The sequence below is a fragment of the Jaculus jaculus genome, chromosome 18 (genome assembly GCF_020740685.1).
Source record: "Jaculus jaculus isolate mJacJac1 chromosome 18, mJacJac1.mat.Y.cur, whole genome shotgun sequence".
In the NCBI taxonomy this organism is placed as follows: domain Eukaryota; kingdom Metazoa; phylum Chordata; class Mammalia; order Rodentia; family Dipodidae; genus Jaculus; species Jaculus jaculus.
In genome coordinates, this window is record NC_059119.1 from 19,995,763 (window position 1) to 20,021,836 (window position 26,074).

General features: G+C 54.5%; 1 protein-coding gene across 3 annotated transcripts in view; it reads left to right on the forward strand.

The window, feature by feature from the left end:
• The window catches only part of Zmiz1 (zinc finger MIZ-type containing 1), a 233,118-nt gene that overhangs the window by 123,882 nt on the left and 83,162 nt on the right, over positions 1–26,074 (forward strand). For all 3 annotated transcript variants that reach the window (XM_045137145.1, XM_004657993.2, XM_004657992.3), the window contains exons 5-7: positions 2,061–2,170; positions 8,239–8,352; positions 13,995–14,100. In XM_045137145.1, coding sequence (XP_044993080.1) covers positions 2,111–2,170; positions 8,239–8,352; positions 13,995–14,100 — 280 coding nt within the window. In that variant the 5' untranslated portion in view covers positions 2,061–2,110. The remainder of the gene's footprint in view (positions 1–2,060; positions 2,171–8,238; positions 8,353–13,994; positions 14,101–26,074) is intronic.

Consider the following 26,074-nt stretch of genomic DNA (forward strand, 5'->3'; position numbering starts at 1 on the left):
TTCTCTCTGCTATCTCAAAATTTAAAATATTAAATTAAATTTTTAAAAAAGAGCTGGGAGCTGGAGAGATTGCTTAGTGGTTAAATGCTTGCCTGTGAAGCCTAAGGACCCCAGTTCGAGGCTCGATTCCCCAGGACCCGTGTTAGCCAGATGCACAAGGAGGCACACACGTCTGGCATTCGTTTGCAGTGGCTGGAGGCCCTGGCGTACCCACTCTCCCTCTCTCTCTGCCTCTTCCTCGCTCTGTTGCTCTCAAATAAATAAATGAAAATAAGCAAAAAAGTTTAAAAAAAAAAAAAGAGCTTGGCATGGTGACACACACCTTTAATCCCAGCACTTGTTAGGCAGAGGTAGGAGAATCACCGTGAGTTCGAGGCCACCTGGACTAGAGTGAGACCCTACCTCAAAAAAAAGGAAGAAAGAAGAAAGAAACACAGGACAGCTTATCCGTGTAATCCCAGTACTCAGGAGGTTGAGGCTAAGGAATTACCTACTACTTGGAGGCCACACTATGTAATTCCTGGACTAGAGTAACACCCTGTCTGAGAATGGGGGAGGGAATGAGGGAGTGGGAGAGAGAGAGAGAGAGAGACAGAAAGAAAACCAGGACACACAGTTCTTCCTGTGACCTTTGATGCTTCCTGCCAGCTACCTACCTACCCTGCGGGTCTCAGTTCGTCTCAAGCCCAGTTAGTCACATCCTGGTTCCCATAGGACAAAGCCCTGGCCTGGGGTCTGAACCTAGGCCAGACATGTACCTTGTTGTGGTCCTGAGCAAACCATTCACAGCAGACCTCAGAGTGTCCAAATAAAGCCAGCGGGATTATTAGGGTGGAGGCACTCGGACCACTGAGAACCAGGAGACCTTTGAATCCAGAGGCCTATTAAGTCCATCCATAGGCCTTTCCCACTGAGCTGGTGTGCATGCCAGCCCAAACTAGAAAGCTCCTGTCTCTTCCTTTGCTGTTTGCTTCCCGAAGTGAAACGGGGTGTGCAGGGTGGGGGGCTCTGCCAGATCTCAACAGCGAACAGCAGTTTTGGGTCTGCCCCCCGCCCCAGGTTGCTCACTGAGCGCCTGATACTTGGTAGGGGCTTCCAAAAGGGAGTGAGTGACCCTCTTAGATTATGTGTCAAAGCTTCCATCCTGCTGACTCTCTTAACTCTGAACAGAACTCCATGCAATTGCTAGGGGAAGGTCCTCCGGGGAGGTAGAGCTTGCCAAGTCCCCCAGATCCCTTTACACCATTCTCTCAAATTCATGGGGAAACTGAGGGTTGGAAGCCATAGAAGCTTTAACAAAGTCCCTCTAGTTAGGGTCACCCAGATATGCCTGGAGTGAGGGAAAGCCCTAAGGACGCTCTTCCGCGCTCCCCACAGCCCCACATCCTGGTTTCTGGCCCTGTGGGTGCTGACGTTTGCAGACAGCGACCCCTGCTGGTGGCCTGACTGCAGCCTGAAGTTTCCTTGTGCTTCAGAATCCCAGTCACTGAGCCGAGCCGGCCTGGGATTTTTTCTGGGTTATTTCATCTCTCTTCGTCCTGGTCTGCTGCAGAGATCACAGTCTTTATTGGAAACTTGGCTACCGTGGCTGGCTCACCCAGGCTTAGGATGAGCCGAGCCCTCTTCGCATCCGCCCCCCAAACAAGTTGAGGGGTGACCAGGCTCCCTTGGCTCAGATGGAGGCCGGCCCCAGGAACCAAGACAGGCCTCTGGAAGGTTTGCTTCTGCTTGGAGCCGTCCCACGTCCCTCGCTGCCGTGGCGTGCGTCTCTTGTCCCCGTGAGCCTTGCTGTGTGCTGGCTCAGGCTCTGATCACATGCACTCAGGAGGGGATGGCGTCTGCTTGGGGGACTTCTAAGGATAACAAGAGGTGCTATACCCCCACATACACACACACCAGCAATCCTCTACTCCATCGTGTGCCCTCAACTCAAAGCTGGCAGCGTACCTGGAGCCCCACAAGGGTGCCGGGGTTAGTGTTCAGAGAGTGCCTGGCAAACTGTGTGTGAATTTGCAAGCCTGGTTGCCACCCAGTGACACCCTTTCCTCCTCTCTTCGCAGTGCTGGACCACGTTCATGGCTCTCGGGTAGAACCCAGTGAAGCGGCCAGAATGAACTCTATGGACCGGCACATCCAGCAGACCAACGACCGCCTGCAGTGCATCAAGCAGGTGGGTGTGGCCAGCTGCCCGGGGTGCGGTGGTCAGGCTGCAGGGCCCGGCTCTCTGCTGCAGCAGAGAGTGGACGTGGGCCAGCCTAACGGAGGACTCACGCTCCGGGCTTTCACTGCCAGCGCCGCGTCATCCCGTCCCAGCTGCGCAGCTTTGGGCCAGGGTTCTGCGTGCCTTCTCTGAAGTCTGTTTCTGTGCCCCTGAGCGCGTGCTGAAATGGCCTCCCCCTGACCTGCCGCTTCCGTCCGTCCTGGGACCTAGGGTCCTTGGCCCTCTGCTCCAGCTGTTTCCAAATGTTACGAGAGGAAAAGTGTGGAATCATGGTGTGTCCCTGTGATCCCAGCACTCCAGAGGCAGAGGCAAGAGTGAAGGCCATCCTCAGATTTGTAACAAATACAAGGCCAGCCTGGGCTACTTGAAACCCTGTCTCCAAAAGTTACAATAGGGCTGGAGAAATGGCTTAGCAGTTAAGGTTGCGTGCAAAGCCCAAGGACCTAGGTTTGATACCACAGGACCCACGTAAGACAGATGCACAAGGTGGAACACGCATCTGGAGTTCATTTGCAGTGGCTGGAGGCCCTCACATGCCGATTCATTCCCTCACCCCCTCCTCTCCCTCTGTCTTTCTCTCACATAAATAAATTAAAATACAATATAAAAAGTTGCAATAGGGCTGGAGAGATGGCTTAGTAGTTAAGGCCCTTTCTTGTAAAGTCTAACGAATTGCAGTACCCACACAAGCCAGATACACAAGGTGGCACATGAATCTGGAGTTTGTTTGCAATAGCTAGAGGCCCTGGCGTGCCCATTCTCTCTCTCTCTGTCTCTCTCTCTCATAAATAAATAGATAAAATATTTTTTTTAAAGTTACAATTGTGCTGGAGAGATTGCTTAGTGGTTAAGGTACTTGACTACAAGGACAAAGGACCCAGGTTTAATTCCCCAGGACCCACATAAGCCAGATGCACAAGGTGGTGCATGCATCTGGAGTTCGTTTGCAGCACTTGGAAGCCCTGGCATGCACATTCTCTTTCTCTCTCTCTCTCCCTTCCTCCCCCTCTCTTCTTCTTTCTCTCCCAAGTAAATAAATAAAAATAATTTTTTAAAAAAAGTTACACTAAAGCCGGGCGTGGTGGCGCACGCCTTTAATCCCAGCACTCGGGAGGCAGAGGTAGGAGGATTGCAGTGAGTTCAAGGCCACCCTGAGACTACAGAGTTAATTCCAGGTCAGCCTGGACCAGAGTGAGACCCTATCTCAAAAAAACAAAAACAAAAACAAAAACAAAAAAAAGTTACACTAAAGACAGGCATGGTGGTGCATACCTTTAATCCCAGCACTTGGGGAGGCAGGGTTAGGAGGATGGTCATGAGTTCAAGGCCAGCCTGAGATATCACATAGTGAATTCCAGGTCAGCCTAGTCTAGAGTGAGACCCTACCTTGAAAAACCAAACAAGCAAACAAACAACAATAACAAAAAAGTTACAAGAAAAGAAAAAGTTTGAGGAAATAAAATCACTGAATAGAAAAAGGACATTGAGTCTCACAGAGAAGGGAGGGGAGTTAACTTAACGTCACACTGCCCCAGAATGTGACAAATTCCCCAGTTCATGCAGAGCTGGAGAAAGCTATTCACTGGCATGCCCCTGGTCTAGACTGTGGGCCCAGCCTCCTGCCGCTCAGTGGGCACCTTCCCTGCGTTGGTAGGTCAGGGAGGAGGAGGAGGAAGAAGAGGAGGGCTTGGGCTCTGGCACTAGGTCTCCCTTAACTGAACCCTCATTTTCTGGGTCCTCACATTACAGTCTCGGTATAGGCACTTCATTCATTTCTCTAAGTCTCAGTTTCCCCACGTGTCAGATAGGACCCCACAGGTCTACCTGGGGGGATGATGTGAGAGTGTGGTGGGTAACACGAACCCTGGCTTGGTACGTGACAGGAGCTCAGCTAGTGTCACTGGTGGCCAATGGCAGTGGCTGGCTATTGTCCTCAGGGTCCCAGTAGTGGAGAAGGGTGTGCTGGAGTGTGTCACAGTCAGCTGGCCTCAGGACCCCATCATCCCTCCCTGAGCACCGGGCTCAGGGCACTTCCCCAAGGTGCTTTCTGGTGTGACAGAGGTGACTCCGCGGGCGAGGGACATGCCCTCACCGGGCTTCACACGGCCGGCCATCTCAGCAGCGTGCAAGGGGTCTGAGGAGGGGAAATTGAAAATTTGCTACAGATTGAACCCAGCCCAAACAGGCTCCCAAACACCAATTACGCGCCTCTGCTCAGGGTCACAGAATAGAAACCAGACAACAGTGTGGTGACTACGCCACACTCTGCCCCTCCTCCCCCCCTCCTCGGGCTGTCTGCTCTGCCTTTGACCTAGTTTTTCTGCCCATGGCTCACATCTTTACCCCAACAGGAGCCCCTGCCTCTCCTTCACGAACCCCTTTGTGTGCAAGGAGCATAGTTCCTGGGTCGGCTACGCACTAGACTTCCCTCCCCTCCCCTACCCCTGTGTCAGTGGGAGCCAGGGTGATGCACCCTGTGGCAGCCCCTCAAAGCGAGGTATAGTGAGCTCAGATTTGCAAGCCAGCGATCCCGAGTCCCCATTCAACTGTCTTAGGAGCTCTGTGACCTCAGAAGGTCTCATCTGTAAAATGGGTGTCCATCAGAGAATGTGGGAGCCCTGTGTGCCCTCCCCAGCCAGATGGAGGGTCTTGTCCATGTTGGAGTGAGCCATCCAGAGTTCCCTACAATGTTCTCGCTCCTCCCCCAGCCAGGTCCGGCCCAGGACCCGAGTTTTGTCTTTTGCATAACACCGGCTAGAATCTGTAGCGTCCAAGGAGTTCTGACCCTAATGAGAAGAGAGAGGCGAGCTGATGACAGATGTGTCTACCGGCCAGACCCCGACTAGTGTAACCTCTGGCTTCCATGGGGGACCTCGGAGTCCTGGATTCTCAGCACCTTCCCTCTTTAGCACAGCCTTCCCAGTCCCCGTCCCTGGTTCCACCCATCAGTGGCACTGGGCACCCTGGCACCTTGTAGCCCTCCTCCTCCTCAGCCTTTAGAAGCAGGGCTCCTCTCCACCAGGCGCCCTGCTCACAGCTCCTCATCGTCTGGGCCCCTCCCTCGCGTAGGGCTGTGAACTGCAAATCAGCTCCGCGTATGTACCCGGCAGCCTCTTTAGGTCACAGGTGCCCTCCTCAGCACCTCACATCTGATCTTTCAGGGGCTTCCTTGAGCACCCATTAAGCTCACCCATTCACCATAGGGCATGTGAGCATGCGTCAGGGTGCCCACCGGGCAAAGGATGTGCCACTTCATATCTAAGTGCACAGAGTTCCACCTAGTGGCCGGCCCAGGTTTGAACCCAAGTATTTTTGGATGACTTCCGGCAGTGAGCCACGAGATAAGAGAATGGGTGGGTGAGTAGGTGGACGGGCACGTGGCCGGGCCTTTAGTGGATGCCTGGGCATAGATGGATGAGTGAATTGGGTGGGTGGCTAGGTGGATAAATGGGCTTCTGGATGAACGTGTGCATGAATGTCTGACTAAGTAAGGGAAAGATCGAGTGGGGAGTGGATTAATGGGCAGGTAGGCATGTGGATATATGGATAGATTGATTCTGGGTGGACAGATGGATGGATGGATGGATACAAGGATGGAGTGTTTGATTTACAGAAGGAGTGTGGTGCGCAGCTGGATCGATAAAAAGCTGAATCCCATCGCCCTCGGGTAGCCAACTCTGCCTGGGCATGGGTGTGTCCTGTTCCCACCCCACAGACTCAGTGGTTGTGGATGCCCGGTCTCCTGGGGAGCTGTGGAGATGGGAAGACTGTCCTTTGGTGGCGTTCAGAGCCAGCCACAGTGGGAGCCTCTCCCTGTGATTCAGTGATGCGTTCCCAGCCGAGCGCGGCCACACTGACCCTCCCTGGACCACCGGGGTCCCTTGTGCAATGCCCGGGTGGCCGCACAGCAGAGTGGCCGTTCTTAGGATAGTTGACTGTCCACCTGCCCACTCCGCCGTGACCCCGCCTTCTACCAGCCCTGGCATCCAGAGATGCCCGGGAGGCTGTCTCTACCACCAAGGAGCTCATGAGAGAAACAAGGACCCGCTTCAAGGCCCTCCCGTGCAGCCGAGAGCTGTAATTGGCTCCGCTCTGTAACGGCTGGCGTCTCACATTCAGCAACCCCTGCAAGCTGTCAGCACCCCTCTTTATAGATGATGACTGGGAGACTCGGTACCGTCCCCAGGGCTGCTGCGTGACTCTGTGGCCAACGGGGGTGCGGTTTGGGGCCAGGTGTGTGATCTGCCTGTGACATAAGCTACTATCTCTCAGCCACATCAGGCCTGAGACAGACAGCTAAGACGCAGAGAGGAGGGGCCTTGCCCTCAGAGCTGCTGGGAACCCGCCAGCTAGGGCGGCCTTGCTATTTGCCCCACCCATGCAATGCCTACACAAGGAGCCAGCAGTCAAGTGGGGAGGGCAAGATCCCAAGAGCCTGGCACTCTAGCACTGGCACAGAACCAGCTTCAGAAGCCACTCGCAAACCCAGAGCCCCAAAAGGGGGTGCTGTGACCACTGGAGAGCCGGGCAGGGGACTGCTGCCATTACCAGTTGGGTGTGACATCACATAAACAAATGGATCAACCTTGCTAGCAGGGAGCACGTAGCCAGCAGCTGGCGGGTGTGTCTTTTCTCATAGAGCCCAGGGTCTCTAAGGGGCACGTTCTAGAAGACAGCACACGAGGCCGAGGTAAGGGTGTCTGGCCACCCTCTCCAGAGGCACGGCCAAATAAGCAGAAGTTTCTTCTTCTGTCTTGGCCATCAAGTTCAAGGGAGCCACAGCGTTTCAGAGATCCTGAGAGATGCACGCAGCTGGGCTGTTGGGTACGGGGCAGAGAGGGTGTCAGGGAACCTCTAGGAGACAGAGTGTGAGCCAAGGGCAGCCCCACGTGGAAGCACCCTGCATGCCAGGCACTCTTCCAGGACCACATAAGCCTAGTCTCGTTTAGTCCTCACCCGGCCTCATGACAGAGACCCTGTTGCTTCTTGCTTGTCCCCTCGGTCTCCCCTCCAGGACTTCCCGTCCTGCTCTGGGGGCTCCCACAGCCCCCATCATTCAGGGATCTGCGGCCCACTCTGCCCTGGCTTCGAGGCAGCCTGTGTCACAGGGCAGGTTACAAGGTCTATCTAGGGTTGTAGCTCCCCTGGCACCAAGACAACAGGAGCTCTGGAGCTGCAATCATCGCACAGGTGGGCAGCCGGCTTGCGCTACGTCCTTGGAGACCCTCTGTGGGGGCCCCCAGGAGGACACAGCCACACCCTCCACCGGGCCAAATGCCAGCCTTGAATCACAGCCGTGCTTCCAACCTGCCCTATAGTCCTGGTCTCTGAGCCAAGGGCAGAGGATCCGGGAAGCCGTCAGTGATCATGGTGAAGGCTGACGTGGGATCCGCTCTTCCCTACTCTACCCTGGCAGCCTGAGGCAGAATCTGAAGGCCTCAGAATTCTGGCTATTTACCTAGGAATCAACAGTGCCAGCAATCCCATCTGAGCCAAGGCAAACAGACCTGGTGGGCTTTGGGAGCTGGTGGCATTAAGCCACACACACCAGACTCTAGTGTGACCATCCTCCCCAGCTGGGGGTGTGTTCCCCAACGCCACTTGTCGGGCTGTGACTCTGGGTCCAAAGCTAATGGGAGTCCAACCTTGGCCAAGGTGCAGTTAGTCAGTAAGGAATTCATAGGGCTGGCCGCCCCCAAGTCAGGGGCTTAGGAACACCCTCCATAAATCTACCAGGCCCCCTTTCTGGCCACCTGCACCCTAGAAGCACTTGAAAATCTGACAGCTCTGGCCCTTGCTGGCCCTGGTTCTCCCATCTTCCCAGTGGGCCACTGACCCCTTTCTGCAGCTGTGGGACAGGCTGTGTGAAAACTAAGAAAGCTCTGAGATCACCACCACCCCCCATTCTGCTTCCTGCCGGTCTCCTCCCTGGCCAGACCGGGGGTCCCTCAGCATGCTGCCTAGGCCGGCCTCCCTCCCTTCCTCCCTCCAACCTCTTTTCTTCTCCTTCCCCATAGCACTTACAGAACCCTGCCAACTTCCATAATGCTGCCACGGAGCTGCTGGACTGGTGTGGAGACCCACGAGCCTTCCAGCGACCCTTCGAGCAGAGCCTCATGGGCTGCCTGACGGTGAGTCTGCGCCTTTCCACCGCACGCACCCCAACCCGAGGACGGGGGGGGGGGGGAGCAGTGTCTGTGCCCATGCTGAGCCAAGCAGCGAGGCTCTCGAAGGAGTCTCTGCCTTCCCTCTCTCCAGCCGTTCTTTCCCTCAGCTTCCAAACATTTACTGCGCTCCTTCTTTTGTCGTCCATCTATTTATTAAGGAGTATCTGCCGAACCTCTGTTACATTCGTCCATCCGGCCCAATAAACTTTGATTGATCCCTCGTTGATCACGTGTGATTGCACTTTGCCAAGTCCTGGGAAGTCCAAGATGAGGAAAACTTTCTCCCAAGCTTGGTTTCCTAGCGGGGTGGGAAACGGTGTGTAGAATGGACTGGGAAAAGTTGTAAGGATAGCAGTGATCTACGGAGGTGAGAGCAGTAACGGAAAAGACGTAAGCTGAAGTTGGCCGAGCAGCCGAGGCTTTGCCAACCCGCAGGACAGCATGTGCAAGGGCCCTGGGGTTCAGGCTCCGGGACCCAGGCTGGCGAGAGGCCAAGCCGGAGGCATGATATACCGAGCTACAGCTCACACACGCCTATCTCCAGGAAGCCTGGCTGTCCCTGGCTTAGTGAGAGGACCAGGAATGCCTGGCTGGATGGAATAGTGTCTGTTGGAGAGCCCAAGACAGGAGGGAAACAAAAGGCTCAGCTTGGTCCTGGTTCAGAAGACCGGAAACTGGTGACTCCCTCCGGCCACCCAGTTGTGCGGGAGGCTGAGCCGCCGCAGCACATTCCATCTCCCACAATCCTTTGAAGCCAGTCACAGAGCTACCCATTTTATACGCGGTGACACTAAAATTTGTAACTGACTGCCCATGAACACCCAGCCTTAAAGGTGACCTGGGGGCTGGAGAGATGGTCTAGCAGTTAAGGCACTTGCCTGTGAAGCCTAAGGACTCAGGTGAGCCAAATGTGTGGGATGCCTCGTGCATCTGGAGGTTTTTGCAGTGCACCTATTCTTTCTATCTGCCTCTTTCTCACTCTCTCAAATAAATAAATTAAATTAATTTTTTTTTTAAAGTGACCTGGGACTCTAGCTGAGGCCCGTCCGCCTCAGGAGGACACACCACACGTCACTCATCAGGGACACACAGCCCAGACCCGCTCAGGGCTCTTTTGTCAGAAACTAACCCCATCTGGCCCTCCGGAGCCACCTGTCCCGTCCACATCTTCCTTGTCCTTTAGCCATCAGACTCCCCTCTCCTCCCAAGTGCCTTAATCCCCTTTGTGGGGATACGGGTCGAGTTGGAGCCCCAAGGGCAGGGACAGATGTTGCCAGGCCACAGTTCCCACACCAGCTGCCAGCAGGCTCAAGGAAAGGGAGTTGCCACATAGGCCAGTGTGATCCCCTCGCCCATTGCCCCAAGCCTCTCCCCGCCTAGGTCGTGGGCCTGAATGCAACAGCGGCCCTGGCTAGCCTGGGTGAATCAGCACCTGGCTGCGCTCTGGCCTGAACGTCCATCCATTCCCTCAGCATTTACCAAGTCTCTGCCATAGGCCAGCTCGGCGGCCATGCTGAACCGTGAAAGGAATTGTGCGTTGGGGGATGATGGAGGACTGACGGTAGCTGTGGAGGGGTGCTTAGCAAATAAGGACCCTCCAAGACTGGGGGAGGAGCCCGGGCAGGTCACAGCCCTGTTTCCATGAGTCCCTTGGGCAGGGGTGGGGTCGCCATCTCCAGCCCCAGAGCCGCCTGCAGAAACAGAGAGGGAGATGAGGTTTCGGAGCACCAAGGGAGGGCAGAGTAGCCGAGCCCTCCCCAGCAGCCCCCCACTCGGGAGCAGGTTCAGGTCCCTCCTTAGTTAGGGACAGGTGAGGCTTGAGGTTGCCACAGACCCCTGGGTGACCTCTGGGAGTCTGTTCTAGATTCCTCTGGACTGACTTACTTCGAGGATATAAATTAGAAACGGCTCAGCCATGGACAGCAAATGGACACGTTTTTGTTGTTTTGTTTTTGTTTTTGTTTTTCCGCCACCCACTTATAAGCAGCTCAGACTCAATTCAAACACAAAGCTAAGGGGTCACAGGCCACCCGAGCTGAGCCCTGGAAGCCTCTCTGTGGGCACTCCTGTTCCTGGCGTGGCGGGGGTAGGGTGAGCATTTCGTGCCCACTACACAGGTGAAAGAACTGAGGCCCAGAGAGTAGGCTGAGTGGAAGGACCAGCAAGGGGCACTTGCACACCTCACAGCAGCAGTACCCACAAGCCCCCGGGCTCCCCTGCTCAGGTTGAGTATGGGAGCCAGGAAATCAGGGCTCTGTCCTGGGGGAAGTAAGGGCGGTGGAAAGCAGCTGGAGCCTATTATTAGAGGACCCCAAGGCTCAGAGACGTCAACTGACTAGCTTCGCGCGGCCCAGCACGGGCTGGAGCGAGTGGAACACAGCCCCAGTGTCCCCCCCAGCTCCTCTCACCGTCTCTGGGGACCTCGGAAAGAAAAGGCTGTGGGGCTCAGTCCTTGCTGGGAAACCTACCCTTTTTTCCCCCCAGCTTCCGCCCAGGGGACCTGCCTGCCTCAAGCCATAGGCTCACACCCCACTCTCCGCCTGCTCAAAGTTACATATTTCCTCTGGCAAGTCCCTCCCTTGACTCTGGGCTGAAATTTCCCTCCATGTCACGAGGACTAGATGCTCTGTCCTGCCCAGTGCCTCTGACTCCCTCCCTACCCCCCGCCCCAGCTCTGTGTTCTTAGCAGCCGGGCCAGGTCAGCCAGCCTGTGTGCTGTCCAAGACGGTCTTTGCGGCTAGGTATCCTCATGGAAGGTGGACACAGGACTCTGTGAAACACAGGCTGCCCAGCTGAGCCCACCCTTTCCTATGACCACAGGGGACCCAGCCTCACTGGACCTCTTCCCTGGGGGAAGCCAGGCAGGGGCTTCTCAGCACGTGAGGCACCCTGGAGCCACAGGCTCCAGCCGGGCTCTCTGCCACTCCTGGGCTGTGTGACCTGGAGCAGCACCCTGCCCCTTTCGGGCTTCATTCAGCCTTTTCGGCAGCCAAAGGGAGGCTGCTGGAGTCAAGGAGCCTTCTGAATGCTGGGCCCTGGGAATTTGGCCACAGGAGACCTTCCCTGCTCTCTGGCCTGCTCTGCTCGCTGCGCCCGGGTCCCTCTTGCTCAACTCCCTGCTGGGGTTGTTTTCTAACCAGAACAGCAAGACTGACCAGTGTTGGCCAGGCACAAGACCTTTAGCTTCTTGGCCTGACCCAGGGCCTGGGGCCTAGCTGGAGGCAGGGAGTTACGGCCTTAACCCTTTGTAGGCTTGGAAAGAGACTTGCAGCCAGACTGCCAGGGCCCACATTTTGGGCCTGTCACTGTGTCCTCACGGGAGGGAGCAGATCATCATGGGTCTGGCATATCCACACCGTGCCCTCGCCCTCGCCTGGGGAGCAGCGTCCTCGTTATTTTACTCGTAAGCGTTGAGATTCCTCTAACCTTGCACCACAGCCTCAATTCTGCTCCCATCCCCAAGTGGCGACTTGAAGCCTCAGCTGTAACCTTCCTGGTGTCCCTTCCCTGCCCCCACCCAGGCCCCAGGCTGTCCTGCCAGAGGGAGTGATCACCACAGGCAGCTCATATAAGTCCAGAACTTTCCCCCGTTTCCCAGACTGCCTGACGACAAACTTGAAAAGCTGCACGGGCTAGGGCGAGTTAGGCATCTGGGTGTTTCTACTTGGACAGAGAGACTGCTGAGCAGGCCCCGCCCTGGGTGGCCTACACGCAGAAGGCCAGAGAGTCCGTGGGAAAGGGGCGTGGGGAGCGTGGAAGCCGGCGGGGCCGGGGGCATGCGCCTATATCAGAGAGGCTGAGCGAGCCTGGGGAAAGTGGCTGACCTGACGTTTGCCCTGCACGGGGATTCCCAGGAGAGAGGGCAGGGCTCCCGTCCAGCGGACATCTGTGCTCGCAGGAGGGCACTCGCTCTGTTGGATCCTCCCAGATTCTGCAGGACATTCCATCTGACCTTCAGTGTCCCTCCACTTTATTTTCACTTATTTATTTGAGAGAAAGAGGCCGGGGTGAGGAGAATGGGCGCACCGGGGCCTCCAGCTGCTGCACACGGAACTCCAGATGCATGCGCCCCCTCGTGCACCTGATTTACGTGGGCCCTGGGGAATTGAACCTGGGCCCACAGGCTTTGCCGGCAAGTGCCTTAACCGCTAAGCCAGCTCTCCAGCCCTTGGCCCTCCACTTATTTTTTGTTTTTTGAGGTAGGGTCTCACTCTAGCCCAGGCTAACCTGGAATTCACTATGGAGTCTCAGGGTGGCCTCGAACTCATGGCAATTCTCCTACCTCTGCCTCCCGAGTGCTGGGATTAAAGGCGTGCACCACCATGCCCGGCTTTGTCCCTCCACCTTAAATGAGCAGATGGGCTCGGGCGTGGTGGCACCTGCCTGTCCCCTCCATACTTGGGAGAGTTGTGAGTTTGAGGCCAGCCTGGGCTACATAAGAAGCTCCTATCTCGCAAAACAAAGGAGAAGCTGGGCCCACAGGTATAGTTTTGTCTCCATTTTCAGCTCTGGAGCACCCCCTCCCCACTCCGGAAGTGGAAAACAGGTAACAGGAGGGATGTCTCTAAGGGTCAGGCCACGCCCACTGCAGCCTAAGACCCTGTAAAGGCCTCCAAGCAGTTAGCCCCCTGGGAACTGAAGGACTGAACCTCCCTTCCTCAGCAACAGGAGCCATGGGATCTGGGAGGGCAGCTTCCCACTCAGCCATGGCCACCCCAGCTGCTCTCCACCGTGACTCCATTTCCCAAGGACCTTGCCTCTTAATAAGGCGGCGTCATCTTGCCACTGTTAATGAGGAAGGCGGGGAGCAGTAAGCAGACCTGGCAGCAGCTGGACCCTTGGGAATAAGTCGGGCTGGGCTGCAGAGCCAAATGGGCAGGGGAGCTCTTACAGGGTGCAAAGCACCCTGGTCTCACACGGCACCCAAGGGCCTGGCCTCCCTTCTAGTCTTCCTGCCTCTTGAGCCAGGTGGGACCCAGGGGCTATTTATGTCACTCCAAAACTGGAGTCAGACCCTGGCTGAGCTCAGAAAAACAGGGGTTACTTTTCTAGCCGGGCAGAGTGATGGCATAAGGACTGTCTGCCTGGCCCAAGAACCCTCACCATCCACTGGATGGATAACTCTGCCCTGGAGCTCTGGGGAAAGCAATATGTCCTGAGACCCCCCCACTTCGTTCGAGGTGCAGCTGATGATGTAGGGAAACAGGACATTCCCAAAATACCTTCTCCCAAGGCTTAGGAGCAGCAGGAGCCACGAGTGCTGATGGTGGAGGCGGCGTTCAGTGAGGGTGGGAGGTTGCTTGAGGGCAGAGAGCTTATAGGGCCTGCTCTCAGAAAGTGAATTGAGGAACCACCAGTTGGAGCTGGTGCCATCCTAGAGATGGGAGTATTATAACCCCGCCAACAGCTGGCTAGTAGGTGGCCCTGAGAACTGGGGTCTATGTGCCAAGTCACTGAACAAGGCCTTTTGGAGTGTCTGCACTACCTGACTTCAGGTCCCTGCTTAGCTTCACCTGCTTCTCCAGAGCATGGGGATCTGTGCCCCTTGGACCCAGAGCTCTGTGGGGATGGGGACTCATATCGCCTCTCCTCTCTCTTGCTGGCAGGTGGTCAGCCGAGTGGCAGCCCAGCAGGGGTTTGACTTGGACCTCGGCTACAGACTGCTGGCTGTGTGTGCTGCAAACCGAGACAAGTTCACCCCCAAGTCTGCTGGTAAGTGTCCTGCGGCGATTCCACAAGAAGTGAGGAGGGGAATTGGTACCTTGCTTGGTCTAGGTGTGTGGTGTAAGCTCAGCTGTCAAGACGTCGGGGCCACCGGTGGGGTTCTGTCCTGAATTTGTAGTCAAACCAGAGGCGCCACAGGGCCAAGGAGGGTTCCTAGGCATCGTGCCACCCAACACGGGCACTGTGCTGAAAGCAGGTCAGGCATTGTCTTGTTCCATCACTTGCAGTGACCTTTTGGCATAACCCTGAGTCATCTTGTTGTGCCAGTAAGTTAACTGAAGCCTGGGGTCAGGGAGGTTGCATAGCTAGGAGGCAAGATAGAAGGGCTATACAGCAGCTCTGAGCTTGAGTCATCATTCATGGTGACCCTTACATCATTCATTCATTCACTCACTCATTCATCCAAAACCCATGTAAAGTAAATCATAGGTTCAGTGTTCCTAAAAGCTTACTTCTTCTTACTTCATTGTTGATTGCGACTTTGTCCTTGCACAGGGCCTGTGTTCTGTAAGGGGCTGAGGCAAGTACTGACAGAATTCTGTCCATGGAGATTCTAAACACGCTACAAATATAGTTTGAGCTGGCCGCGGTATCACATGCCTATCGCCGTAACTACTCAGGAGACTGAGGCAGGAGAGTTGCTTGAGCCTAGGAATTTGAAGCCATCCTGGTCAAAAGAGGCAGCCCCTGTCCTTAAAAAAAAAAAAAAAAAAGAAGAAGAAGAAAAACCCAAAATCCAATTTTTCTGCTAACAGACTCATAAACTTATTTAAGCAGCAGGTGTGCATAAGCCACCACACAAGCCTGTGACCATCTGACTGTCACTTCTTGAGTATGTGTTGGGGGGAGCTCCCCTCTAACCTTCAGTCCATTTCCTTGGGAAGGTAGGAGTGATAATGAGACCTGCCTTACAGGGGTCATGGTAAGTTCTAGAAACACGTAAAACGCCTAGCATGTCTGGGTGGTGTTAATATTACCCAATGAAAGTAGTTGCAAGGGACAGTATGTCTTCCGTGTAACAGTGAACAGATATCTTCATTGAATCCGTCCATCAGCTCTTTGAAGTGTATCTCCAGACAGCTTCCATGAAAGCCCTCAAAGGCCACCTCGCCATGTATTTCCATAAACCTTTTGAATATGGGCTCACACTCTCCCTCATTCGCTTGGAGTCCACACTCGTGGACTGTGTTCACACGCACAGAAGCGCATGACGGTCTCGTGAGGCCCTCTCCACCCCGTGTCCCCCACGCTGAGCCCTTCTGCTGTCACGTTGACCTGATTTCCAGAGAGAGTCCTGCCCTTCCGTTCACGACAGAGTCTGCAGGCTCGACACTAAGTTCCTGCGGTCAGACACGGTAAAACTTGTGACTTGGTAAAGAAACCCGCCTCTCATGTGCCTGTTCTGTGTAGGCGCCGACTAGCACTGAGGTCACCAAGAAATGGGACAGAGTCCTGTGTCAAACCTAGAGTTGAGGTGGGATTCTACAAACTTTCCCATAAAGGACTAGGGGCCATCTCTGAGGCCTGGCGGGCCGTGTGAAGGAAGCCATAGATGATGTATAAAGGGATGGCTGTGGAGAGTTTCAATAAAACTTTATTTGAGAAAACAAATGACAGCCAGCGATTGGACTACTCCAGGTGCACTCGTGACATTTGCACACCTGTTAGGTGTCTGTAAGTTCAAACTGTGCTAAGTGCCGTGAAGGAAAACTCGAGAATGCCGGGAGAGCTTTGGGAGGCATGAGGTGGGGGAAGCTTCCAAAAGTTGAGAAAGAGCTGAGTGGGAGAAGAAATGGGACAACAAACAGACTTCACAGGTGAAGGGAGCAGTCTGTGCAAAGGTCCTGGGGTGGGAAAGGAACATGGCTTTGTGTCAGAATTGAGACAAGGAGGAAAGTTCTGGAAGCCAGAGGCAGAAGCCTTCTGGCCAGAGAGAAAGCTGGTTAAGTCAGTGCAACAGCAGCTGAACATGGATGGTGGGGTCTGTCTTACAGGTCTGAGAGCAGTAGAAATGTGGCTAAAAAGAAAAAAAGCAAAAAAAAAAAATCTCACTGTGCAGCGACTGTTTCTGCTAGCAAAAAGAACAGAACAGATACTGACTTCTAAGTCAGCCTGGGCAAGAGTGAGACCCTACCTCACAAAAACCATTAAAAAAAAAAAAAAACAAGCAAGCAAGAAAAAAAAAAAATGTAAGGCAGAGGTAGGGTAGGAGCAAGAACTAAAGAAGTCGGTTATTTCGGAAATCCCATCTGCTCCCCAGTAGAGGAGAAGAGCTCAGCCCTTTTGCAGCCCCTGCCCCTCCCCCAGTCTTTTAAGCCTCTTTTTTGCTGGCATGTACTGGGCATTATATGGCATGCTCAGCCTTGTGTGATGCAGGACACTATCTGCATGAACAGATGAGGACACGAGCTCAGGCCTGTCCTGTGGCTGGCCTGAGATCATACATTTTATATAAGTGGTGGACCTGAGACTGGGACTCCATTCTCTTGCCTGGAGGCGGAGATCTGTGCTAATTCCACCACACTTGACCCTTGGGCTGCTTGGAATCCTGGGCTAGGAGCCCTTTGGTTCTGGCCTTGGGCCTGAGAAACCACTCCTTCCTTCATTTGACAATTAGTCTCTCCAGGATGGCTTTCTTTGTAAAGCTCTCCAAGCACAGTTTTTAGTTTCTCTTTTTTTTTTTTTTGTTTTGTTTTTCGAGGTAGGGTCTCACTCTAGTCCAGGATGACCAGGAATTCACTATGTAGTCTCAGGGTGGCCTCAAACTCATGGCGATCCTCCTACCTCTGCCTCCTGAGTGCTGGGATTAAAGGCATGTGCCACCACACCCGGCGAATTTTATTTTTATTTTTTATTTGAGAGCAAGAGAGGCAGATAGAGAACAGGCACATCAGGGCCTCCGACCACTGTAAACGAACTCCAGACGCATATCCCACCTTGTACATCTGGCTTATGTGGGTACTAGGGAATCGAACCTGGGTCCTTAGCCTTCGTAGGCAAGCGCCTTAACTGTTAAGCTGTCTCTCCGGCCCTCCAAACACAGTTTTCAACGTCGCTTTACCTCAAATGGAGATTTGTCCACTGCCACCTGTTCCCTAGCAGTACACAGCTCTGGACAGTCAGCAGAGCCCTTTCCCAGGCTCTGTTCTGGCACACGGTGCTGCTTGGGGCCCAGGCAACTTCTGCGTACCCATTCTTCAACTGCTAACACTGAGGCACAGCACACCTGTAGCTTAGCATCGTTTGAATAAGCCTTGTTAGATATTAAACCTATGTTGGCACTGACAGCCCTGACTTGCCACCTATTGCTTGGGAGGAAAGGAGTCTGTCTGGGGTGGGGGGTGGGGGTCAGCATCTGCTTTCTTTCAAGGGATAAAGGGTCCTACTAGGCACAGATTGGGACCCTTTTAGACACCTGGCCTCTGAGAGCTGTGGCCTGGGTTGTGCAGAAGCCTCCCCCACCTGCTGCACAGTTAAGCTGCCTCTGGGCACTCAGCAGGCTCCAGTTCTGAGGGAGGCTGAGCTGCCACAGTACATGCCACGGCACTGAGGGAGAGCCCCAGCACAGTGGGTACCAGATAAATGCCACCCTCCATCCATGCTTCTCCATTTGTCTCTCCCCACTGACCTCTCCAGGGCCCCTTGTGCCCAGCAAGGCACACCCACCTCCCTACTGGTCTCTTCCTTGGGCTCCGTGGGAAGGTGGGTATGTGACCCACCGTGACCCTGCTCTGACACATCCTCGGGTGCTCACAGCCCTCCCAGGAGGCCCGGCATCTTGGAGCTCTGTGCTCAAGCCTGTGGCCAGTCAGCTAACCAGCTTTCTGTCTTCCTGTGTCTGTCTGGGCTCCGCTCTGTCTGGCTGCTTGATAGGCTTTTCCTGCCCCTCTTTCCCCGAGGGCCTCGTCTCTGGATTGCCCATGTCTATATCTGGCTTCCTAGGGCTCTCCTCACCTTTCTGGGTCCCCCTGGGCCTCGGACTTTCTCCCCGTGCTGGGTATATGTGGCTGTATGTGTGTGTGTGTTTCTGTGTAAAATCTGTGTATGGTGTGTGGCCGTGTCAGTGTGTGTGCATTGTGTGTAAATGGCACTGCGTGTGCATGGCCATCTGCCTGTGTGTTCATCCCGGGGGTATTTGGCTTTGTGGAGTGTGTACATGTAATGTGTCTCTATGCATCTGTGTGTGTATAGTGTGGGGGGGGTGTATTTGCAGGGTTGTCTCTGTGTATGTGGGCCTGTGGCACACATAACTGGGGGGGGGAGCTGCAGTGGGTGTGTGCCTGTGGCTGTGTGTGTGTGTGTGTGTGTGTGTGTGTGTGTGTGTGTGCGCGCGCGCTCGTGTGCGCATGGCTGCATCTGTGAGGGCCTCTCCCGCCCCTCTGCCTTCTGTCTCTCCTGTCAGGAGGCCAGGCTGGGACTCGAGGAGGACGTGGGATGAGATCATGCTGCAAGGAGAGGTGCTTTGTCAGGAGGGCTGGCAGAGACGCCAGGCTGCGCGCACACGCGCACACACACACAGTGGTGGCGGCTGTAAACTCAGGCCCCAGGAGCAGTGCTGTGTGGTGTGTGTGTGTGTGTGTGTGAGAGAGAGAGAGAGAGAGAGAGAGCGCAGTGCAGTGTGCGTGTGCGTGTGTGTGTGTGTGTGTGTATGTGTGAGGGCAGCCTAGACACTACAGCATGCCGCCCAGGCTGCTGTCTCCACGTGGGGCCCTTGGATGCCCAGCCCCCAGCTCTTTGTTCTGCTGCAGCCTTTAGCCTCTGCGCGCGCGCACACACACACACACGTGCACGCGCGGGCACAGGAGCATGCGTGCACACATTCAGTCAGCATCTTCATCGAAAGGCTCCTGAGGGGCCAGCCGCTCCCCCCCACACACACACCTCAAGCAGAAGGTCACCTGCCCAGCCCCCAGCACCTGACACCTCCCCGGCTCTCCTCCCAGGCTGTTGCAATGCCCCCCTCCTGCCCCCACTGCTGCCACATGCCAGCCAGAGCCACTTGGCAGGCTGTGCAGAAATGTCTGTTTCATCGGCATACAGCGGTTCAGCCTGCTGGCTAGGTGGGCGCCCAGCTCCAGGCATCCACCGTGTCCAAGGGTCCCCAAGAGCCCCCTACATGCCTCGGCTAGTGTCCGTGCTTCAATAAATCCGTCTCACCTCGGCCGACCCCTCTGAGCAGCCAGCACGTGCTGCAATAACAGCGTGGAGACTGTGGGAGACCAAAGGAGGGGGATCACCCCACCCTAAGTTACGGTGAGACTGGGACTGAGCCCAGGCAGAGCTTGGGGTGTCCGCTGCCTGTTTTAGTGTCCCTCTTGTTTCTCCAAGGCATCTTCGGCTGCGGGCTTTTAACTGTGCCATTGACAGGTAGTAGGAGTGGACAGGTGTGGGGTGGGCATCGGGTACCTGGGGCCATCCTGACAGAAGCATCAAAAGGCCATCGACATGAGACCATGGAATGCAAGAAGGGTGACCAGTATGACAGGAGACAGCACTCTCCCACCCCCACCCCCACCCACACCCCCGTAAGCCCTGAGAAATATACAACCTTTCCCGAGGATAAACAGAGGGTATTTGTCAATCAGAGGGCACAGTCTGTCTGCTGGGGGCTGGATGAGGCCTTAGAACTGCTGAGTGGCTTCAGAAAATGCATGTTAAGCTGCCCACGTTTGCTCTTTGGGGCAGGCTGGGGGTAGCGCTGATCGTTTAAGGGCCCAGCTTTCTTGGGACAAGAACCTTGGAATTGCATTCCCAAGACTGGCAAATCCTGTCTGTTTCCCCCCGCCCCCCCCGCCCATCCCTGTTGTCTTACCCCCAAGCCTGGCACTGTGGACATACACCTGTCTGTCCATCGTTGTGAGCACACCCTCACACACAGCAGCCCAGCCCGAGCCCCAGGACCGCCCAAGCATGATGGCCCACCAACGTTGGGGTCCCCAAACATCTATTTGCACTGAACGTCCCACGGCCCCCGTGGGAGATGTCAGCAGATCACAGAAGGGGAACTGAGACGTGCCTTGGGCCCCAGCCAGCCCCAGAACTAAAGAACCCAGGATGATACATGGGAGTCTTGATTTGCTCTGCTCCATCTGTGGTCCACCGGTGAGGAGTTTGGGAGACGCCAGGTCCTTCCCTGGTGCACTTAGTCCCATGGGACTTCTACAGCAGTTTGCATAGCAGCCTCGGGCTCAGACCTCAGCATGGGTGTCTGGGCTTTTTTCAGGGGTCTGGGATGGGACATAGCCACCATAGTCCGGCCAGGTCATTTCTGTCACCCCGGATATTGTTAGGCGTGGCAGGCAGGTTATAGGTCAGTGTTCCTCTGTCCTGGAAACCATCTGGCTGGATGGAGGGCTCTTAGCACCCTCCCCTCCATGTCCTAGTCTCCCTTGGTGGCCAGGCCCCCACCTCCACCTTCGCCCAGCCCCGTAACCTCCCTCCACCCTTTCTGTCTCTGCCCACACCGGCAGAGCACACAGCAGCCTTCCCGTCAGCAGGGAGGACAAATGGCCTTATTCAGGGACACCCGCCAGACCTGTCTCTCTGAGACAAAGCTGTGAGCAGCTCTGCGTGAAAAACTGCTCACAGGCGCCTGGTGAACAGGCGGGATTGGTGGGTGCAAATTGCAGGAGATTTGTCAACGGCTGGCTCCCCCAGAGGGAACAGTCAGGCAAGACCTTGCCCTTGAAATACCAGCCACTCGGCAGAATGGAACACCTTCTCAAGGCCAGGAACGGACTTCTTTCTAGACAGTGCCCCTATTCTCGCTTCCAAGCTCTTCAGGGCTGGGGTGTGGGAAAGGACTTGGCTCCTTTCCTCCTCGTGGGTCTCCTGTACCTCCCAGGCCAGATCCACTTGGACATAAGCTCTGGATTTCATCACTAGTCCCTGGAAACTAGCCAGTAGTCAGATCCGTGTAGTAGCCAAGCCCCATCCACGCCTGCCTGCACTGCTATGGGAGATCTCGGTGGGGAGGGCTCTTGTCAGCGCACTCATTTACCGAAGAGGAAGTTGAGGCTTTGAGAGGGACCGTGGCTCCTGGTGCTGGAGGCAGGACTTGGTTCCCTAGCGGAAGCTTAGGAAGCTAGCCCTCCTCCCTGACCTTGAGCGACCCAAGAGCCAGGTTGTCCTAGGGCAGTGGCCCTGGATTTTCCTCCTCCCTCAGCTCCCTGAGGGATTGTGGCCTGGGATCCGGTGGCCTTGCTTCTGCTCTTGGAAGAGAGGGACAGTGGGAGAAGACTTGTGCACTCAGTGTTCAGCCAAGGAATTAGGGGAAGGGGGGTAGGATGGCCTCTGAGATACCAGGAGCACACAGTGGGGTGGGCTTCATGCCAGGAATGAGAGTGGGCAGATGTGGAAGGGGCATACAGTTGTTGTCATACCACTAAAGCCAGGTTCCATGTGGAAATGCTTAGTTCGTCAGTGATCTCTTCTTAAAAGCACGCAACAGGGCTGGAGAGATGGCTTAGCGGTTAAGCCTTTGCCTGTGAAGCCTAAGGACCCCGGTTCGAGGCTCGGTTCCCAAGGTCCCACATTAGCCAGATGCACAAGGGGGCGCACGCGTCTGGAGTTCGTTTGCAGAGGCTGGAAGCCCTGGCATGCCCATTCTCTCTCTCTCTCCCTCTACCTGTCTTTCTCTCTGTGTCTGTTGCTCTCAAATAAATAAATAAATAAATTTTAAAAAAATATTTTAAAAAAAGCACGCAACAAATGCTGTACTTGGTGAGAGATCCACCAGGAACGAAAGCTCCCTCCGTGTAGCCGACACGGAAAATGGGAACCATCCCCAAATGACAGCATACGAATAATGCATCTTATCTCCAGGGAGGGTGTGTGTTTGTGTGTGTGTGTGTGTGTGTGTGTGTGTGTGTGTGTGTGTGTGTGTTCCTTTCCTTTATTGTCCCCATCTTCCACAGGGGACACATTCTGTTTGAAGCAGAAGAGATGGCCGCTGTAGGGTATTTCTTCTGAACTCCTTGGAGCTTTTAGGGCTGGTGAGAACACAGCCTACCTCCTTCCTGGCTGACTCAGCCCGTTCACTGCCCAGCCGTGTTGGTTCCCTAGGGGACAGGCCTCGGCTTGTCAGGTGGCCACTCTTCCTGTCTCCATCTCTGCAAATTAGCTCATCTCTGTCCTCCCAACCCCCCCCCCAAAAAAACACACACACATAGAGAGACATGTGTGTGCAAAGACAGCCTTGTCCAAGGCCCAGCCGGGTGTCTGCCTTTTGGGCCTGTCCAAACCAAGAAGCTTAAGGGGTAGGCAAGGGGGCAAGGGTAGGCATCTGCCCATGGTGGGTGGCTTCTTCTGGGGCCTGGGGCCCTAGTGAGTGGTGTGGAACCCTCCCAAGATGAGCCCCACTTTTCTAACTTGGACCCTCAGTAAGGTCCTATAGCTCAGATCCTGGTTGGCAGCCCCGCCCCACCCCGCCCCCCCAGCTTCCTGATTGGCACAGAGATCTGCGAAGTAGAATGGAGGGGACGTAGGAGGCACACAGTAGGAGAGCCAGGTTGCTGGAGGCTCTTAGCTGAGCAGCGTGTGTCTGGCATAGATGCCTTCCCCCTTTGCAGGCCCGGCAATGAGGATTCTAGAGCATGTCACTTCCTTAGAGACGGTCCCGGACGGGAGCGTGAGACAGGAGGAGAGAAGGACGTATGTGGAGTGAGGTTGTCACACGCGGTGTGGGCTGTGGGAGTCTGGGGCTCAGCTTGCCTGGAAGACGCTCAGGGAGACGGGAGAGTGTCCTCTCCCCACGGAGGAGTGACTTACCCACTTTCCTTGGCCGTCACTGGCCTAAGGCAGACAGGATGAGGGCTGGCACGGGCAAGCCCTCCACACAAGAGCAGAGAATGCCTGCCAGGTCGCGGTGCGCAGTGACGGGTGTGGACGAGGGACCCACAGTATCTTCCGTGAGACCATTCCATCCATGTCTCAGTCCTCTGCCCCTGGCTGCCTTCATCATCGCCGGGGCTAGATTTTAGTCCACTTACACAAATTGCACAAATGCATTGCTAGTACTTTCTCTTGCTTGCTTGACTTCCCTGTGACAAATGGGAAATTTTTGCATCACCCTCTTTCCGATGGACCGACCATTCTTTGCCATATTCAGTAACCACTTCTTGGGTCTGGGTTGAGGAGTGTTTTTTTCTTCCTGACTGGGACCCAAGACCAACTAAGCCAACCTGTGGAGCCCCCTTTAAGGATGCCCATCTAAGGAAACAATCCTAATGGTGGCTACGGAGGCCTAGAGAGGGGTCTGCACCCCTTCATGTTCATGGCCACAGAAAGAAAGGTGAGGTGGTGGCTGTGCCATTGCTTCTCAAAGTGAACAGTGACCGAGCAGGATTTTTAAGGACAAGGAATGATGGGCCTCTGGCGCTAGGCTGGCCTGGCCCTAAGCACAGGGCTGCGGATATGGAGAAATGCCACACGTATGCATGGCCTGGTCCCTGGAGGTTTGAAATAACTGAACGCTTCCGTCCTGTGGGCGAGAGACGACGCTCATGGTGCGCAGGGCACAGCCCTTCACCAGCCTTTGTGTCTCTTTCGCTGTGAATCCCCAAGGCAGGCTCACACCCCCTTTAAAAGAGAATGCGGAGGGTCAGCTGGCTGTCTCGGCAGGGGCAGAAGTGGGACCAGAGTTCTGGCCAAGCTATCTATGTTTTTCTGTAGATTGGAAAGGACTCAAGTAACCAGAAAAGCTTCTCCGGAGACACAGGGCCACAAAACTACCTGAAGGCACCAATGTTGCCTTTCTGAGACTTTTCTACATCGGCCTCCAGCCTCCCCACCCAAAGTTGCCTACAGGATCGAGGCCTTGCCCAAACAGCCCCCTCCCTCACTGCCCCAGAGTGCCCCGGCTTAATAAAGCTATCCGCAACAATTAATTCTGCAGAGGAAAGAGCAGGTAAGAGGATCAAGGGAGCGAGGACTTTGGTTTTAAGATGGGCTTAGCGTTCACCTCCAGAGGAAGGATTCCTGGGCATTGCAGGGTGTGAGGGTGAAATGGAGCAGGGGCTCAGCAGGAAGCAGGCTGGCTGGTTATGGAACGTTCTAAGGGAGTATTGCAAGCCACAGCCTTGTAAATACCTCCTGGGATCGACAGACAGGAATCCACAGCGGAGTAGTTATTATCTGTCTTGCCTGTTTAGCCATACGGGGCCAGGCCAGGTCAGGAAAGGGCGTCTGGATTATGAGAAAAGCTGGTTTATATCTCCTTTCAGCCATGACACAGCAAACCCTAGCTCGGTATAGAACACTCATTCCACATCAGGGTCCCAGCTGCTCATGGCCATTTTTGGCACAGGTGAGCAAATAGGCTTGGAAAGGTTAACCAGTGTGACCAGCGCAGTGTTGTTACTAGAAAGACCCAGAACTCTGGCTCAAGCCAGATCATCTCCCCTGCCTGGTAGTGGCAGGCGATCAGGAGTTAAAGGTCATCTTCAACTTCACAGTGTTTGAGACCAACCCGAGTATAAGCCCTCGTCTAAAACAAGCCAGCAAACACAATGAGCCCGTTGTTGCTGGTGTGTGTCTGTGATTCTCAGAACTCAGGTGGCTGGCCTGAACTACATAGTGAGACTCTATCTAAAAACAATTAAAAGCAAATTAAAAAAAAAAAATTAGGGCTGGAGAGATGGCTTAGTGGTAAAGCGCTTGCCTGCAAGGTCTGAGGACCCAGGTTCATTTCTCCAGTACCCACATAAGCCAGGTGCACAAGATGGCACACACATCTGGAATTCATTCGCAGTGGCTAGAGGCCCTGGCATGCCCATTCTCTCCCTCTCTCTCTCTGTCTCCCTGCCTGTTCCCCTCTCTATCTCTCCCTCTGTCAAGTAAGTAAATAAAATATTTTCTAAAAATTTAAAAAGCAAATTAAGAGGTAGAAAGATGGCTGGGCAGTTAAAGGTCTTGCTTGCAAAATCTGATGGTCCAGGTTCGATTCTCCAGTATCCATGTAAAGTCAGATGTACAAAGCGGAGCCTGTATCTGGAGTTCATTTGCAGGGGCAGGAGGCCCTGGTGCATCAGTTCTCTCTCTTTCTCCAGCTCTCTCTGCTTGAACATAAGTAACAAAATATTTTAAAAAGCAAATTAATAATAAGTAAACAAATAATAAACAGAAGTCCTTGGAAAGACAAGGTCTAGTGACTCAAGCTGTCATGATCACCTGAATTTCTTTTTTATTTTATTTTACTTTTTTTTTTTTTTTTTTTGGTTTTTCGAGGTAAGGTCTCACTCTAGCCCCAGGCTGACCTGGAATTCACTATGGAGTGTCAGGGTGGCCTCGAACTCATGGCAATCCTCCTACCTCTGCCTCCTGAGTGCTGGGATTAAAGGCGTGCGCCACCATGCCCGGCTACCTGAATTTCTTGCATGTAGCAGCATTAGGTGCATAACGGGGATTTGTCCCTGTTGGTATGTTTTAACCACCTTTTCCCATCATTGAACACACTTAATACTCATGGCCCCACAGTGAAGAACAGAGAGCCTGGGCTGGCCCTAATTAATTTTAAGAACTCTCCAGAAAGTACTAGACTATTTTCATAAAGAGCAGTATTAAATGAATGTGTGGAGTCAGGGGCAAGCTCCTTGGCTGCGAGTCCCCAGCCGCCTACTTACCAACTGTGGGACCTAAAGTCACTAACCTTTGTCTTTCACAGTTTCTTCAGTTGATAGGAGGGATTCTTAGCAGTGCTGACATCTCAAGATGAAGCAAGTTAACCTTGGAACGGGGCCTGGTGTGTCTGGTAATTGCTATGTATGTGGCACCGATTTTATCCAGAACACCAGGATTCAGACTCCCGGAATGCCTGGCATACCTGGGGGTACCACAAAACCTGGAGTCTGGAAAATAGGGCACCTGTTGGCATCAGTGTAGCCAAGGTAGATGTCAGCTACGCCCACCTCTTTGGGGTTAGGGCATGCGGGGGGGGGGGGCCTGTGACAAGCATGGGGACAAG